We start from the raw sequence: 17,645 nt of genomic DNA on the forward strand, positions 1-17,645 counted from the left end.
AAGCCAACCAGGTTTGTGCCTTTTGGCGGTAAAAAGTGTGACTCTCCACGCAGACAGGTGATTGCTGAGTCAGAGCCAAGTTGAAGGCGGAAGCGGAAAAAGAAAGAGCAACAGAGGTAAGTGAAAATGTTGTTGTGCTTTAGCTTGTAATTCTCTGCTTTGGCATAAAGTCGGAACATTTTGCTGACGTGTGTTAAAACTAAGAGATATACACAGACGACTGAGCCGGAGAAAGTTGAGAAATAGGAGTGAGGCGGAGAAAGGGAGACCAAATGGTGCTCTCCAAAATTGTGTAGTCGACATACTTGTTCAGAATCGGTGTTCCGTATTGAAAGTGCCAATGTGAAACAGCATTATGAGACAAAACTTTAGGGTTTTCAACAAATATAGCCGCTAAAATCTGAAGTGAGATCGTAGAAAACAAGTGGTCTTGGAGCCCAATATGAGCAGAGTCCACCGGGATCCGCACATTCAATGTTCCCTCAGAGCTGCTGGTATTATTCTTTCCTCGTTTTGTGTTGAGATGTATTATCTGTGAAATCAATTGAGTCGAGATGTGAAACAGAAAATGGGAGATTCAAGCATTTGCTTCTTTTATTTAATATTCGTTGAGCATTTTATTTGAACATGTTGAATTATATTTTGAAATGCAGCCGTACTTTAACTTGGTACATATATGTTCTATGTTACGTTAAGGAATATTGTCAAAACGTTTTTTAATCGTACTAAATTCATTTGATTTGACTGTCAGGTATTGATTACAAGCAGATGTTGATACAACGGGCTACTTAAATATCACACTACATAGTTAGACATTATGATCTTCCACATCTTTGCTCCGAGAAATCTTCTCTACTGGCGCTCTTTAAATTGTAGTTGAATCCCCCTGCTCTACAACATAAACATATCTGCTCCAGGACAGAGCCGAATCCAAACGATTTTATTTCATTGTTTTATTTTGTTTTATTTTGTTTTATTTATATATTTATAACTTTAATAATGTGTATTTAATATATTTTGTATTTTATTGTATTAACTTGTGTTAAGTTAAATTTCTTCTATTAGATTAAATTACATTTAAATAACTTTATTGTCATTAAATTAATTTCATTTCATGTGGCATGTTGAGCTTGAAATTCTCTGCTTTAGCATGAAGCCAGATCATTTTGCTGACATCTGTCTGTTTTCTTCACATTTTCCAAGGTTGGTGGTTTGGTGACACAGGGACTAAGTGGCGGTACATCGGTGTGATGATGCTGACATAGAGGTGCAGTAAATGCTTAGAAGTCATGACGTCTGGTGGCTAAGCTGCACAATATCTCACCATCAGCTTTGACGCGTTTTGTGTGTCTGTCATTTCACTCCAGCATTGTTGCTGAGCTAAAGCCGAGAGACCCGATGTTCCTGAGAGACGTGGCTCACAGCATCCTGATCCACAAGGTCATGATGGGCTCTCCAGCCAACAGGTTAGCATGTTTACAGATTTGTTTAGATTGTTTTCAGATTTGTTAACGTGTTAACGTGTTAATTTGTTAACGTGTGCATCTGCCCCTTAGGCTGACAGGACCTCTGCTTCCCCATGGACTCAGATATGAGCTCAGATTTCAAACTAGACCTGGTTGAGAAGCTGTTTGCCATTGATGCACAACCCAGGACACCAGTCACCACACAGGTATGTTACGGTTAAGACGACTGTACTGAGGACATCCTTGATCTAATGTAGGGAAGGTTTCCTCATCCCTCATTCACTCATTGTATCTTTGTCTGTGTCTCAAAGGAAATGGAAGGCTTGGACCTGGACATGTCGGCTCCCCACATCCCCATGGACGATGACTTCCAGCTGCGCAGCCTGACACCGGAGGAGCCCATGTCGTGTGGATCACTCACATCTATTGAAAGCTCTTCTGCTCACAGCACACAGGAGGTGCACAGCTTGCCATTCAGCTTGCCATTCAGCGGACAAAGCAGTCGTGCAGCATCACCGGCCAGGCGCCGCCCGAGTCGATGGATGCTCCCGATCCAGCCGCAATGATCGCTAAGGTAAAGTAGGTGTCAACAAACTTTACTGCATTTCCTGCGGCAGATCTAATTTATGTTGCTAAGTCACTGTTACTGTGTTGCAGGGTGTCACAGTTAAACAAAGAAGCGTCACTCAGGACCTTGGCAGCTCAGAACCTACAGCGCAAAAGAAAACTGTCTGAAATTCTTGGACAGGTGAGTCATCAACAGCCAGACATTGTTCACACATCAGGCTTTACATCTACACATGCAGGGTTTGAGCCTCTGTGTTTGATGTTTTCTCCAGGGAGCAACAAGAGCAGAAGAAGATTTTGAAGGTGTCCGAGTCAGCGGCACCGGCTGCAGTCTTCCATCGGACCATGCTTCTACTGCCCACAAGTGAAGTAACCCATCGTCCTGACAACACTTTACATGTTTCAGCAAAGCTCTGAAGAATCACAGTGATGATCGGTGTTTTCATCTCTTTCAGATTGGGAGAGTCGTCTGCTAGGCAGCACGTCAGAGAGCAGCTCCCTCTTCACCTTGCCGCACCTCACCCGCGACGGTCAACGCCCCCCTGCAGGGCCGGCAGTACCTCCTGCTGGGAGAGGAGCTGCTGCTGCTCTGGACCATGTTCACTGAGTCGATGCTCAGCCTGCTCACTGCTGGACCAGACTGGACACTACAGTTTCTCCACAACGTTCTCAGTCCCTCTTATTTATGTATCTGTATGAGTCTGACCTTAGTTTGGCTGCCGCTTGTGCACTTCATGTGATATCTGCAGCATTCCACCGTACAAACGCCACAGCCTTGTCTTGGGTTTTGGTGCAGAAGATTCCTTTTTCCAGCAGGTCACCACTGAGTCCGGGGCTGCTGACAGCAATGTATTGTAAGCTAAAGTCTCACAATTTGTATTTTCTTAAAAAGGAAACTATTACCAGCAATTTATATCAAGCCTTTTATTTTATTTTCCTTGTACTTGTATGTTGTAGTACTTGTTCTTAACAAATGTGTTTACTCCACAATTATAAACTTATTGTTTAAACCTTGAGTGGTCTGAATGTTCTCTCCATTTAACAGTTGTCAGTCTGAGGTAAATACATTGAATTGTGTAACAGTGTGTTACTGTACATAGTTTATTCATATTTTACTTGTGTGCGAACTAGATTGTGATGGAGGAGGTGAGGATGGACTCAATGATGGAAGAGTAGAGGTGCACCATCATTGTCTTTGGCAGGTTGAACTTCTTCAGCAAGTGGGAGCTGATGTTGAGCTCGGGGTCCTGGGAGATGATGGATCCCAGGAGTCAGAAATCCACAACCATGTCCTTTGTGTTCAGAGCAGTAATCTCCAGATTGTTCTGCCTGCACCAATTCATCAGACAGTCAATCTCCCGCCTGTAGGCGGACTCGTCCCCATCAGAGATGAGTTCAATGAGCGTGGTGTCTTCCCCGAACTTCAGGAGCTGGACCGACAGATGACTGCAGGCGTTGGTGTATAAGGAGAAGAGCAGAGGAGAGAGAATGCAGCCCTGATGGGAACCGGTTCTTAAGTAGCGTTTGTGAGGTGCTCAGTTAATGGTGGTCAGTACAATACCATTGGATCCAGGCCCTGCTCTACAACATAGACATATGTGCTCCATGACGGTCTAGTAGTGTGTGCCTGTAAGTACGGTGTGTGTTTTGGGTCTAAATCCAAAGGTAAAAATGTTATGTCGTTGATTTATGTTTATTTATATATTTATAACCTTAATTAAATGTATTTATATGATTTTAATGTTTTCTTTAATTTAATTTAATGTATTAACTTGTGTTAAGTTTAATTTCTTTTATTAGATTAAATACATTTAAATAACTACTTTCCTTTAATGAATTGCATTTCATGTGGCATGTAGAGCTTGAAATTCTCTGCTTTGGTGGCTAAGCTGCACAATATCTCACCGTCCGCTTTGACGCGTTTTGTGTGTCTGTCATTTCACTCCAGCATTGTTGGCGAGCTGAAGCCGAGAGACCCGATGCTCCTGAGAGAAGTTCTTGGACAGGTGAGCCAGACATTGTTCACACATCACACACTAAACTAAGTGAGATATTTGTGTCTAAGTTTGGTGTGGTATGAACATTTTAGATGTAGTTATTTTATGTTAATATTGTTGTTAATGTTATGAAAGCTATTGGGCACCATAAGAAAGAATGTGTGTGCTATGAATAACCTCCTTGCCTGCAAATGACGTCATTTCCGAAATTTACGTCACTTCCGGACCTGCGCAGAAAATGTCAATCGGGGTCTGCGCAGGTCCGGAAGTGACGTCATTTTCGGAATTTACGTCACTTCCGGACCTGCGCAGAAAAGGTCAATCGGGGTCTGCGCAACTCCGGAAGTGACGTCATTTTCGGAATTTACGTCACTTCCGGACCTGCGCAGAAAATGTCAATCGGGGTCTGCGCAGGTCCGGAAGTGACGTCATTTTCGGAATTTACGTCACTTCCGGACCTGCGCAGAAAAGGTCAATCGGGGTCTGCGCAACTCCGGAAGTGACGTCATTTTCGAAATTTACGTCACTTCCGGACCTGCGCAGAAAATGTCAATCGGGGTCTGCGCAACTCCGGAAGTGACGTCATTTTCGAAATGTACGTCACTTCCGGACCTGCGCAGAAAATGTCAATCGGGGTCTGCGCAGGTCCGGAAGTGACGTCATTTTCGGAATTTACGTCACTTCCGGACCTGCGCAGAAAAGGTCAATCGGGGTCTGCGCAACTCCGGAAGTGACGTCATTTTCGAAATTTACGTCACTTCCGGACCTGCGCAGAAAATGTCAATCGGGGTCTGCGCAACTCCGGAAGTGACGTCATTTTCGGAATTTACGTCACTTCCGGTCCTGCGCAGAAAATGTCAATCGGGGTCTGCGCAGGTCCGGAAGTGACGTCATTTTCGGAATTTACGTCACTTCCGGTCCTGCGCAGAAAATGTCAATCGGGGTCTGCGCAGGTCCGGAAGTGACGTCATTTTCGGAATTTACGTCACTTCCGGTCCTGCGCAGAAAATGCCAATCGGGGTCTGCGCAGGTCCGGAAGTGACGTCATTTTCGGAATTTACGTCACTTCCGGACCTGCGCAGAAAAGGTCAATCGGGGTCTGCGCAACTCCGGAAGTGACGTCATTTTCGAAATTTACGTCACTTCCGGACCTGCGCAGAAAATGTCAATCGGGGTCTGCGCAACTCCGGAAGTGACGTCATTTTCGAAATGTACGTCACTTCCGGACCTGCGCAGAAAATGTCAATCGGGGTCTGCGCAGGTCCGGAAGTGACGTCACATTTTTTTTTTTTTTTTTTTTTTTTTTTATAATTATTAATACTATTATTATTTATTATTACTTTCTTTTTTTTTTTTTTTTTCCCTGTAGAAGGCGATGGGCATCCCGGGTTGTGATGACAATTGTGCTCGTGCATGCAAGGGTCTACTCATAGCACACACACTCTTGCTTATGGTGCCAATAGCTTTCATAGCATTAACACCAACATTACTATTAAGTAACCACATCTAAATGTAAATGACACGCCAAACGTAGACATACATTATTTACTTAGTTTTGCGTTTGTTGACCGTCGCGGGTGAGGCGCGGCAATGTGAAGAGGGAGCTGCGCTCTGACGTGACGACAGCAGACGACTCGCCCAACCTGAAAGAGATGAAAACACCGATCATCACTGTGATTCTTCAGAGCTTTGCTGAAACATTGTTGACACCTACTTCACCTCTTAGCGATCATTGCGGCTGGATCGGCAGCATTTATCGACTCCGGCGCCGGTGATGCTGCACGACTGCTTTGTCCGCTGAATGGCTGAAAGCCAGACCCTTTATAAGTGATATACAGTATATGACAGGTCAGACAGGGCGCATTCCACTTAGGATTTGTTCTGTGTGCAATTACACCTTGCATTAGCATAGATTGTATTTCAATGTGAGGGTAGGGGAAATTACTACTGCTGGCACCATCAAAACAATGAATAATTTCCTGTCAATTTGTACTTAGCATGCAAACCTGTTAAATGTCACATTGTAAATATTAACATGTGCCCTGTTAGCATGCTCATGATAGCATTCAGCTCATGTGGCTGATGTCATGACTTTTGATGCATAGATTACTTTATGTGGTTAACACAGAAAGGGTGTATTAAAACTGGATTACCTGTCTGTGTGTGCATGTGTGTGGATGTCTGTGTGTTGCTGTCTTTAGGAAGAATGTGAAAGCATCTGCAGTGTGTCGGTTCTCCCTGTCTGAGGTTCAAGTACCCTACATGGAGAACCAATGGAATGCAATGGAGTGATGGATATGAGGAGATCCAGGTCAGTTTTCACACAATCGTATTTATGTATTTCAAAAAAGTATTTCACGTGATCAAGAATGACTTTACACTGCGACATCAATTCAAAACAATGGCGTTTCAATCTTTGAGCTCCTCGACTTCAGAATCAAATGTGAGTTGGAGCAGTTTGGCGTAGGAGTCCAAGTTCTTTGAGCTCAGGTAAGTGGCGAAGAAGGTCTGGAGCAGCATCACCGCCCTCATCTTCTTCAGGATGGGCCTGGAGATCTCCCACGAGAACCGCAGGATGGCTCCCTTCTCCGGCATGGGCGCCGAGCTGTATCTGGTTGCCAAGCCGATGTTCAGTGGCAGCGCCAGGAAGATGGGGTACAACGCGCCGCTCACCACGCCGACCAGGGCGCCCCGCAACAGGACGCACGAAGGGCAGTTCAGGTCCCCGTACATGAGCGGTCTGCACACCACGGCGTTGTATAAAGCGAATGTGGTGAGGAAGGGCAGCACGCCCATGGGCAGGCTGGAGCTGAAGGGCGCATGGCTGACATTCAGAGCTCTGCGGTACATGTTGTTAGCCACCAGCCCGGCGAGAGTTGAATTTCCACTCAGGTACAGGGGTCCGTAGAGGAAGAGTTTCTGATCGATGTCAGGTAACCGATCGAAGTTCTTCGTCATCAGTTGCATTATCTCCGCTCTGGGAATCATCTTTCCACCTGTACCCTCATTCAATAGATTTCCCGACATCTTCAGAGTCCGTTGCAGGTTGCAGCGTCGCCTGTTTGTAGTTCAACCGCCAAACAATCTGCGACGACGTTATGACATTTAAGAACGGTTTACACTTATAATACTAATATGTCTCCTCTGGATCAACTCAGGGCGCAGACATGATGTACCCACAATGCCTTGCGCGCGGGATGCTAAAGGGCACTGTTGACCTGAATTTACTCTTCCAGGCATACACCATAGGTATTGCCCCTCCTTCAACGAGACCCACTAATAATCCATTAAATCTTATATAAACATCTTCCGTCTTTATGATTGTGTTTCCTCGATCCAATTGACAACTCAAACCAACAACAAATCTCAAACCAGATGCACAAGCATTTTACATTAAGGAATATAAATCAGTAACGACACACGCCACACGCCAAGACTTGCATAGAAGATATTTATTTAAATACAAGAGGAAGGATAATTGCAAGATTGATCAAATCTATTTCTAAAGTCAGATGCCCGTCTTTAGCGTTGGCATTGTTTTTGAGAGGCATATTACACATTTATGTTTACCTATCTAATTTTCAGTATGCTAGTTCAAATCCTCTGTGTTTACTTTTAAAAATGAACTCGAGTTTTTAACTGAAATCGTTCTTCGACCCGAGCAGAACCGAAGTGCCTCGCAGACTAAACTCAGGGCGACAAATCTTCACCGAAGAAGTGGGCGTGTTTATTACCACGCCGTTGAAATGTTTAGAGTACGACGTTCCCTTGAATTCCAGAAAAGTTCGCCATCTTTGAAGTCGTCTCTTCGGAGATATTTGTCCAATTTCTTTGTTAATTTGTTGTCAATATTCATCACACAGCCACATATTCTACTTCGACAAAGAACACTGTGGCTTACCAATGGTGAGTGGACATTTTTTTGGGATAATTTTTACAATAATATTCGTTAACGTTAAGTGGCTAACCCGAGTTAGCCAGTTAGCTTCCTCGACGCCTCGCCAACATATCGGATTTGCCCTTTAATCTTTGGTTAGCTATACGAATTCATCCTGCCTGGCGTGAGAATCGAACACTGATAGTTATAGATGTTTGTATTTGTTGTTTTTCCATTTGTGAGTTGAGAAACGATCTGTAATAATTAAGGTCGATAAACTATTATCCTCATGTAGGCCTTTGTCGGTGCTGGGGTGGATAACAAACCTCCGCGCGGGCCTTTGGCTAGTCAACAAGCTCGGGTCCGACATTTCCCGTTTCACTTCGCACCCAATGTCTCGTCAACATGTTTTGATCCGTTCGTTTCTATAGTTGGAGGGTAATAGAATATCGTACAATGGATCTGAGTGAATGGATTTGTATGATATTCCAATTAAATTGACAGATATGCGCATTATGTCGCTAAACCGTGATGGGCCATAAAGCTTCATAACAACCGACGTTACGTAAACGTTGCATTTCAGCTACGCTTCACTAGTAGTTGAATATTTGTACAGTGTTTGGACATCGCTCCGGAAGCTTAACAAGGTTTATATGTTTATAAATTATCAATTCCCGGATCACGCCGCTGTGGCCTTCTATAACGCATTGTATTCACATATTTTAGTGTTTTTACTTCAATCACAACTACGAAACGGCGCCCTACGCGTCGCAATGGCGTCCCATAACTTGCTGTGTGCTTAATAAATTCATGTTTTTGCGGTTTTTCTCTATTTTCACTAATCCTTCAGATGCGTCAAACGAAGCGAATGCGCTCTCCGGCTGTCTGGCTGGATGAGTACAGCTGGGAGGAGAGAGTGGAGGGCCGAAAACGGAGGAAGCGAGACTCTCACAGCAGCGAAAGAGAGAACAAGTCCCGGAGACAACAACAGCACAACAAGGCCTTTGAGGGGTAAAGTCACTCAGATGTGTTTAATGTGGAAGACGTTCTTGCAAACAAACCCCAACAAAACATTTTCATTTTCTGAACATTTGTGTAAAAGTTATCAAAGCGAATAGCAGTAGATTATAATTATGGAATTATTATATTGGGGATTTATTACGTAGTCCTTCAAGGTTTCCAGGGGAACCACTGCTTCTTAGCCATTTGATCAAAATGGAATATCAGTGCTACCCAGTGCAGCTTTCACAAAACTGTCAAAAGTGTTTTCAAGCTTTTGGTTGACATGTTTTGGATTCTAGAAGCTCTGCTAATTTTAATTCTGTAGAGAGGCAGATTTCATCCCGGGCGATAACTGACACCACCAGGGTGCTAAGGCTGAAGGAGTTTCCCGGTTCTCTTTTTAATGCTTGGGTGCTGGCCTGTTGGGTGGGAGTCCCAAGGTAAGATCAATATAGTTTGAGTGCAGTGCAGAAACTAGGATGTTAAGGCATACGTTAGAGTAAAATCAGATGCTTGGTTGGGAATAGATTGAATGGATTTGGACAGGTTGGGAGCAATGGTGCCGTTTCAGGTTGCATTTCTCATGTTGAAAAATTTGCAAATGTAGAATGTGGGATCATATTACGCAACGTCGAGCTGTAATGAAAAGCTTCCAACAGTCTGTCTCACTCTGCCAATGTGGCTTCCTGTCAAGGTGCGGCCGGTTTTAAAAGGGGCCTTGTTTTGACACGGTGAGCAGTCAGGGGCTACAATTGTATAAATGTCTAGGTCTGCCAGAATGCGCTGCACTCTATGCTGGTATATGAATACTCACTCAGGCCCTATTTCTGCAGTGATAATGTCCCTTATAAAAATGCTGGCTTTACTGCAGTCTCTCTTTGACCCTAATGCGTGGGTTTGGTGTTTGGCTGTAAACCAGTATGTTGCTAATTACAAATGTGAAATGAGAGGCTCCAGGATACTGTGTCAAGCTATCGGTCAACCATTAGGGCTGGTATATGAAGCCTTCATTTCAGGTCTTGATCGGAGAGAAGACACTTGAAGGTCCCCTAGCTGATCTGTGCTTTTCTCTCACTGCAGGCACTACCTGGAGACCCGCAGTCTGAACCACAGGCTGGGCTCCCGGGAAGGACTGGCCCGAGGCCCCAGCGTGGACGTGGCCTTTGAGGACGACAGTCGCGATGGCACCTGCAAGGACAGAGACCGTGACTGGCACCACTATAGCAAGTCGTCTGGGCGCAGTGGTCGGAGTGGCCGCAGCAGGAGAAGTAGCCGCAGGAACAGAGACAGGAGGCGCAAGCGTAGCCACTCTCGCCACAGGTCCTACTCGGTACGGGAAACTCTTTTGTCCTTCCTGTCTCATTCCTTTCTATACCATCAATTCAAGACGGTCATTATCAGAGGTGTTCAGCCAACGCTTAACACCCCCCCATTGTCTCCCTATATCTGTTTTTTCTACTCCTCACTATTAAGTATCCAACCAATAATGACAAGTAGGGTACTTAGGAGCTGAAGAAGTAAAGGTTTGTGAGAGTTGTTTAGACAATTGAAAAAGAAAAGTGGACCAAATGATTGTGTTGAAACTTAGTGGGAGGTGTGGTAGTAAACAATGAAGCTGTGTTGGAGGAGATACATACAAACGTACATATAGAAAGATTGTAATCTGCATCAGTTTTGTCTGTACTACTTTGAGAAAGTCTCTCATCTGAAAATCTTGTTGCCATGTTTTTCTTCTGTAACACACACTATGTGGTGGCTGGCGCCCAATTGCCTTTCTCTGATGGGGCTGAATTTGAATTTGCTGCTCCATCCTTCCGTCCGTTCGCCTGGCGGTGTTACTGAATGGGCCGAATCTATCCACCCCCCTCACCTCTCCCCCTTGGCCCGGTTGAATGAATGACGATGGTGTCGCATTGTGGTGGCCTGGTGCTGACTGATGATGGGTTATTGATGTGATGGCGGATTGCGGCGGTTCCCGTGCAGAGGAGGAGCCATCACCGCAGGAGCAGGAAAAGATCCAGGAGTTTTGAGGATGATGACGAGGGTCACCTCATCTATCACAGTGGAGACATGCTGAAAGCGAGATGTATAGAATATATACCTTTTTTCTGTTGTTCTCACTGTCTCTTCTCACTCTCTTGTCTGGATTGTTTTTCATTTCCAACAGTTAGACTTTGAGTTTATGCGCCAGTAGTATAAATTAATTGTTATATTAGCCATTACTCGTCAGTGTAACATATTTAGCCCAGAGTTATGTCAGTGGTCTCATTTCAGAAGCCTGCTACAGTAGCTTAGCTGAAGAGATCTGTGTAACTTCAGGCAGTGAGCCAGCCAAAGGGCAGTGTTTCAGCCTGTCACTGTGGGGGCTCTAACTTCCACTCTTTATTTCCTGTAGATGAGATTGTGAGTACTCTAGGAGAGGGTGCCTTTGGAAGGGTGGTGGAATGCATTGATCACTCTAAGTAAGTAAAGAAGATGTGAATTAATCTGTTCGTGCGTGTTGAATTTCCACGTTTTAATGTTAAAATGTGTTTGTTGTGTTTTCAGTGACGGAGCTCGCGTGGCTCTGAAGATCATTAAAAACATAGACCGCTACCGTGAGGCAGCGATGTCTGAGGTAGAGGTGCTCGATCGGTTGAAGTCCCTGGACTCTGATATGCGATAGTAAGTCAAACTGCACACCACAGAGGAACCCGCTCACCTCGCATGAAATGTGTCACATGTTTGCTTTGAGGAACTTTAACCTGTATGGTCTTCACCTTTTCTCCTTCAGTGGGTGTGTGCACATGTTGGACTGGTTTGACTACCACGGCCACGTTTGTATCTCCTTTGAGCTGCTGGGCCTCAGCACATACGATTTCCTCAAGGAGAACAACTTCCAGCCTTTCCCCGTTGAGCACATCAAACACATGGCCTACCAGATCGTCCGAGCTATCCGATGTGAGTAATGGACACATACTTGTGCGGGAGATCAAAGTTGTGCAAAAGCAGCCTGGCGTTAATGTTTGTATGTGGGTTTTATTCATTTCTTCTTTCTTTTTTTACAGTTCTTCATAAAAACAAGTTGACTCACACAGACCTGAAGCCAGAGAATATCCTCTTCATTGACTCAGACTATGACATGGAGTACAACGCTGCAATGGTAAAAGCCCTCATTCAACCAAATGTTTGTCTCTTGAAGGAAACCTCAACACAGCGGAAACATCTTGGACACATTTGTGAGTCCAATCCTTTTGTTCTTGTCCTCTCAGAAACGAGACGAACGAACACTGAGGAACCCAGATGTGAAAATTGTGGACTTTGGTAACGCCACATACGAGCACGAGCACCACACCTCCGTGGTGTCCACACGTCACTACCGTGCTCCTGAGGTCATACTAGGTAAGCACGTGTTTTGAGTCTGGGAGCTTTAAACAGCATGTGGTGGTGATTTGTTGTGTGGCTGATCCACTGCGTGCCTGTTTCAGATCTTGGCTGGGACCATTCCTGTGATGTCTGGAGTGTGGGCTGCATTCTCATTGAGTTCTACCTTGGCTCTACTCTTTTCCAGGTAGGGGGCAGCAGAGAACTAAAACAAAGTGTTGATATTGTTCCCATTCATCGTGGCGTCTAACAGATGGACTTCTTCTCTTCCCTTAGACTCATGATAGTAAAGAACACCTTGCTATGATGGAGAGAGTCCTGGGCCCAATGCCCATAAACCTCCTGCAGAAAACAAAGTAATGCCTCATTGAAACAGCTGGGAATAAATGCCATGGGTTTGATTTGTAAGTTGTATTAAAAAAAGCTGACAAATAATTCAATGTGTCACAGGAAACGGCGTTTTGTTCATCGATGCAAGTTGGACTGGGATGTACACAGCACCCCTGGTAGATACGTCAGGAAGCACCTGAAGCCATTGAAGGTAAGAGAAACTAAAAGAAATCACTTCAGCAAGTTGTTTAAAAAAGAAAAGCACACATGGAAAGCTGTATGAAGTTGTGTATTGGCTCAGGCACAGATGTTGTAAAGAGATATAATTATAGCCAAGGGAAAAGTGGGGACATCAGTATGAAAAGGTCCTGTTTTGGCTATGAATTATTGTGTTACAAAAAGGGGTTGGGCAGATGAAAACCGGTTTATACTAAGATCACAAAATGTCAAACCTTGACATTGCATACAACTGAAAACTTCATAAACGGCAATTACAATGGAGTTTCTGCTTTACAAAAAACACAACCTAGAACCTCAAAATAAACTATGAAAATGCATTGGCCATCTGTCATGAGATACTGTGTTTTCCCAGGCCCCTTGAATGTTGCATTATGTTTTAATGGCTCACATTAATTTTAGAATTGCATTTAATAATCAAGTCTCTGTCTTCCTTCCTTTTTCACCCTTCTATCAGAATTACATGGTGTCTGAAGGCGAGGACCACCATCTGCTATTCGACCTGATAGAGAAGATGATGGAGTTCGACCCAACCAAGCGCCTCAGTCTGGACCAGGCCCTCCGTCACCCCCTTTTCTCCTGCTACCACAAGAGCACCACCACCAGCAGCAGCAGCCGCCGCAGCAGCAGTAGCACCAAAAAAGACTGAACTACTGAACACACAAACCTCTGACCTACAACCTCAAGTCGGGTCCTGGCTGTCACTGTGACATTCATCTAGGTGCCCGGTGCTCGCCTCAGTTTAGACTCTCCAGGAGAGCTGCGCTATCACTGACTGTATCAGTCCACTGCCTCGCTGCGTCCTGTCCTCCTCCCCTTCAGATCAACCTCTTACGTCCCGTCTCCATCTGCGGGATGTTTGACTCGAAGAACTCCCCCCCCCGTCCTTACTGCCCATGTCTATTTATTTCTGTTTGTATTTTTGCCACTGTAGCTACTTTGTCATTTGGAAAGCAGTTTTTTTTATTGATAAATTGTAGGATTTTGTCCACGTTGGTTGTGAAATGGGTTGAGATGTGCTTAAATCAGGGTGTCCCGTCTCACAGTATTAATTTATTCAGCGTTATAGTTAGTGAGGCAGGCAGAACATTTTTGTACATATGATTTGTCCACTGAGTTTGTACCTTTTTGCTGCATTAATGTAAATTTTTCTCAATAAACTTGAATAGCTGTCAGAACTTTGTGTTGTGCATATTATTGGCTGGCTTCAGCGGCGTTACCTGCGGTGTAGTGGCGGTTCCGGGCCGTATGGTGGCGGTAAAGAGCTGTTAGAGTGACTGGATGGTTCAGCTCAAACTGCAGAGGAACATCCAGCTTCAGCGCTTCACCCCTGCTGCTTAAATACAGATTAAACAGCCCGGTCTCTGTTTATTTAAGACTTAGTGAATGACTTTGTATAATGACTTTGTATTGTAGCTCGTCTCAATCAGAATTGGCATAACACTGGACCGGATTAGTGCCCCCCTACCGTATCTAGCCGTATCAGCCATTACTCCGCTTAACAAGATAAACGTCGACGCTCTTGGATGTTCTGCAGCTAAATGGCGTGGACAAAGTAAAGTATCTCCAGTGAGTTAACGTGAATGTTGGACTTTCTCACTCCGCTCGCCATCATCTCCTCCTCCAAACTGTCAGCCTGCAGCCTCCCCCACGTGGTCAGCAGGGCGGGCGCATCTCCACTAGTTGAACATGCAACTTTTCGAAGGGAGACAAACAATTAGACTCATTGGTCGCTGTTGCACCCACACAGGCTCCACACCGAGCGGAGAGTCAGGACTTCTTCTCTTCCCCCGGCTGGCATCCAGATCGCTTCCATCTGTGCCTGCTAGAATCCCGGTGCGCACTCCTGCTGCAGTACCAAGACTAATTTAAGACAGCGCACAGAGTTCTGCGTTCTGAGTGTGTCGGGAGTGTTGTTACTGCGCCATGTACGCCGCTTAGTTACTCCACACACACACCACAACTTTACCGCCGAATCCACATTTACTTTTGGGGTCTATTTTCTGTCTAACGAGATCAGTTTGAATCCGGATTCCAGCATGGATACAGCAGGAGACTCTATCAGGGAGAGCAAGCCGGCGTGTCGGTGTGCGCCCCAGTCCTTAGTCCAGCGTTGGTTGCCGGGTTTCCCAGTCGCCGTGTGCCTGTTGTTGTCCCTGAGCTCCATCACGGTGTGTCTGCTGATGAGCTTCAAGACCTTCCAGCTGGAGACTCGCCTGCAGATGGAGATGGACAAAGCCTCCGTCTTCCACCCGGCGCACGGAGCCTTTCTTACCGAGGGTGGAACTCTTATGCCCGAGCTGAGCGCCTCTATCGGGAAGCTGGTTGAAGAGGTGCGTAACAAGTTGTGGATATAATTGATTGATTGTGGTTGATCGATGTTGCACTTGTTAACCCCACACATGCGCAAAGATCGGCGTGCGTAAAGTGTGCGTAAAGACTGAGAACATTTGTGTCCTGATCATTGAAATCTCTTTTTAATGTAAAATGTTGAACTGTAGGGATCAACTGGTCCTGCAGCTTGTCAGTTAGTATTCAGTCAAAGCTCTTTATAAGGTGGCACAACTGGTAATCACACACACACACACACACACACACACAGAAATCCTAAGTTAATCACACGGGAGAGAACTTTTGGAGTAAGTTTACTTCCAGAGCTCAGCCAGTGATCTCACAGTCACTGCCATTATCTTAAATCATTCTATCATCTGCAATTTTAATGTTGACTTTTTTTCCATTTATTCTCTTATCTTGCTAGATTCCATGCATCTTCTTTAAGTCTTCAAAACGCAAATCATAATTTAGCCCATTGATTCACATCTTCCACTGTTTTGTGTTGAAACTAGATTCATGTGTTTTGGTGTGATTTGTATCTGATTCTGGATCTGTGTGTGTGTGTGTGTCTGCAGAAAGTGGTGCTGCTGATGCCGAAGCTGCGGACGGCCAGAGAGGCTGGACAAGAGTGCGCCTGTCCTCCAGGTATGTTTGACTCATTCCTTTTGTTTGCAGCGTTTGCACTCCTGTCCAACACACACACACACACACACATAAACAAAACAATCACCGCACTGCTGAAGCTACAGGATCACTATCTCAGGCAGAAAACGTTTATGGTCAAAGTGGAGTAGCGTGAAATTGATTGGGTACGACTGGTTTCTGTCAGCCCGCTGATGCTTTTGGCTTTTTTCTTGAGCTGCAACAGTGCATGTTTGTGTTTGTGTCTTTTGGACGGATTACGGTGTGTAAAGCCCACACAGGGCCCACACTGGGGACTGGACGGCTCAGGGCTGAGACCTTGACAGCCCTCGAATCTCAAACCCACCAGATCAGTGGCCTGTGGGATGTTCAGCTCGAGCCCCGCTGCCTCGTGTCAGTGGGGGATGTTAACTTTAATAGATGGACCAGGCCGGTGCCAAGATTGGCAGCATTTGGTGTGTGGTGTTCATTACAGGGCTTGTGAAGGTTCCCTGGGGGAGAACAGTGTGTGACACACATCATGTTACAGACAGATTCCACTTTATGCGGGGGAATTAAAGAAAGATTGTATTTCCTATATTTTGGGAAATGTTGCCTGTATGATATTTGATGTCCTCTGACTGCATGAAGGAAAGTGTGAACATCAGTGAGTGTGACTGTCTGCATTCTTACCTCCTCCTCCTCACCTATGGAAAAGGAAAGCTGCTCTTTAATCTCCCGTGACAGAGAAAGCTCTCTGCCTTTTGGGTAACAGGATGTGAACGTGTGTGTGCTGGCATTTACTGCTTTACAGTTTTTAGAAGAAAAAAAAAGTGCAACTCCAGTGGAATCTTGTCATCACTTCTGAATAAAGGGCAACGGCTTATATGTTGGGTTTCTCTCGGTTAATTGTTGTATTTAGTTTAATTAGCTGTGGTGTTTTGAGGCTCTTATCTGCATTTCTGAGGCATTTCCTCCCCTTGTTCCTCCGTGTCTGTCGGTGTGAACGGCCCCGCAACAACAAGAACAGGTGAAAGCGTTCACAAGTGGAATTTCTGGAGCGCTTTCAACACATTCTGCTTCCCAGTCTGATGTCTGCGTGCCAAGATAGCCCGCTCGCTGTCTCAAAGTGTGAGTGTTCATGCAACAGTCCAAACCCTGTTTACATACGTTACGATCCGACGCCGCCATAGATCTGCTTAACTTGATACACCTTTCATCCAAAGTCCTCATTATAAACAGCTTGTTCTGGCCTTGGAGCATTCTAATGTATCTGCTTCATTAGATCAAGTGATTGTATCTGAGGTTTCGTCCCTGTTTTCCTGTCAATTTTGCAGGACTGCTGTGTAATCAAGTGGTTTTGGCATTGAAATATGATCTGGCCGCAAGTATTCAGAAGTCTATTTAAAGAGCTTTTCTTTCCAAAAGCTGCCCTTAACTGTTGTGTTTTGTTTTTGATGAAACAAAAGGCAATTTTGTTTATTGTGGCCTTGATGCAACCCAAAAGCCCAAGGCCATGTATTTTTTCTTTCCTCTTATATCTCAACAGTTATATTGCTCAACGCAGGCCAGTGAACCATTTTTCCATAAAATGTGTTTATTTCTCAGGAGGAGCCGATAAACCGGTTGCTGGGTTTTTTCGCTCTGTGGCTCGTTTTCAAGAAGTTTAATTTTAAATTGAAACCGCTGGAGTTGGATACTATCAAAAAAATATGTGTTTGTGTGTGTGTGTGTGTGTGTGTGTGTGTGTGTGTGTGTGTGTGTGTGTGTGTGTGTGTGTGTGTGTGTGCTGGTTTGCTGGCATGGATTCGCCCTTGCGCTGTGCATCTACCACTATATTTGACCAAAAAT

General features: G+C 44.9%; 3 protein-coding genes and 1 long non-coding RNA gene across 6 annotated transcripts in view; 3 read left to right on the forward strand and 1 right to left on the reverse strand.

The window, feature by feature from the left end:
* Nucleotides 1–57: 57 nt before the first annotated feature.
* Nucleotides 58–4,093, forward strand: LOC143011949 (uncharacterized). 2 transcript variants are annotated; one of them, XR_012964955.1, is made up of 8 exons: nucleotides 58–116; nucleotides 1,204–1,267; nucleotides 1,368–1,466; nucleotides 1,557–1,672; nucleotides 1,778–2,040; nucleotides 2,124–2,214; nucleotides 2,306–2,402; nucleotides 2,489–4,093. It is a non-coding gene; the product is annotated as an uncharacterized LOC143011949 (long non-coding RNA). The 2 variants fall into 2 exon arrangements; XR_012964956.1 differs by having other exon boundaries at nucleotides 2,306–2,397.
* A 2,249-nt stretch (nucleotides 4,094–6,342) lies between these two features.
* tmem126a (transmembrane protein 126A) lies at nucleotides 6,343–7,223 on the reverse strand. The gene has a single exon (XM_076164960.1). It carries the CDS (start codon nucleotides 7,055–7,057, stop codon nucleotides 6,440–6,442), a length of 618 nt encoding a protein of 205 aa, XP_076021075.1. The 5' UTR covers nucleotides 7,058–7,223; the 3' UTR covers nucleotides 6,343–6,439.
* A 554-nt stretch (nucleotides 7,224–7,777) lies between these two features.
* Nucleotides 7,778–14,011, forward strand: LOC143011915 (dual specificity protein kinase CLK4-like). Of its 2 annotated transcripts, none has more exons than XM_076164933.1 (13): nucleotides 7,778–7,936; nucleotides 8,758–8,918; nucleotides 9,990–10,239; nucleotides 10,893–10,995; nucleotides 11,305–11,371; nucleotides 11,457–11,573; nucleotides 11,683–11,849; nucleotides 11,957–12,051; nucleotides 12,161–12,290; nucleotides 12,377–12,459; nucleotides 12,549–12,628; nucleotides 12,723–12,813; nucleotides 13,297–14,011. In XM_076164933.1, the coding sequence occupies exons 1-13, from the start codon at nucleotides 7,934–7,936 to the stop codon at nucleotides 13,486–13,488; spliced, it is 1,539 nt and encodes a 512-aa protein (XP_076021048.1). In that variant the 5' UTR covers nucleotides 7,778–7,933; the 3' UTR covers nucleotides 13,489–14,011. The 2 variants fall into 2 exon arrangements, with proteins under 2 accessions (XP_076021048.1, XP_076021049.1); XM_076164934.1 differs by lacking the exons at nucleotides 7,778–7,936; nucleotides 8,758–8,918 and adding exons at nucleotides 8,955–9,349; nucleotides 9,604–9,640.
* A 692-nt stretch (nucleotides 14,012–14,703) lies between these two features.
* The window catches only part of LOC143011779 (uncharacterized), a 104,556-nt gene continuing 101,614 nt past the window's right edge, over nucleotides 14,704–17,645 (forward strand). The window contains exons 1-2 of the mRNA XM_076164769.1: nucleotides 14,704–15,172; nucleotides 15,749–15,818. Of these exons, the coding sequence (XP_076020884.1) occupies nucleotides 14,879–15,172; nucleotides 15,749–15,818 (364 nt within the window). The 5' untranslated portion in view covers nucleotides 14,704–14,878. The remainder of the gene's footprint in view (nucleotides 15,173–15,748; nucleotides 15,819–17,645) is intronic.

Source organism: Genypterus blacodes, unplaced genomic scaffold (genome assembly GCF_046128005.1).
Source record: "Genypterus blacodes isolate CSIRO-AG114 ecotype Tasmania unplaced genomic scaffold, CSIRO-AGI_Gbla_v1 ptg000139l_1, whole genome shotgun sequence".
Taxonomy (NCBI): Eukaryota; Metazoa; Chordata; class Actinopteri; order Ophidiiformes; family Ophidiidae; genus Genypterus; species Genypterus blacodes.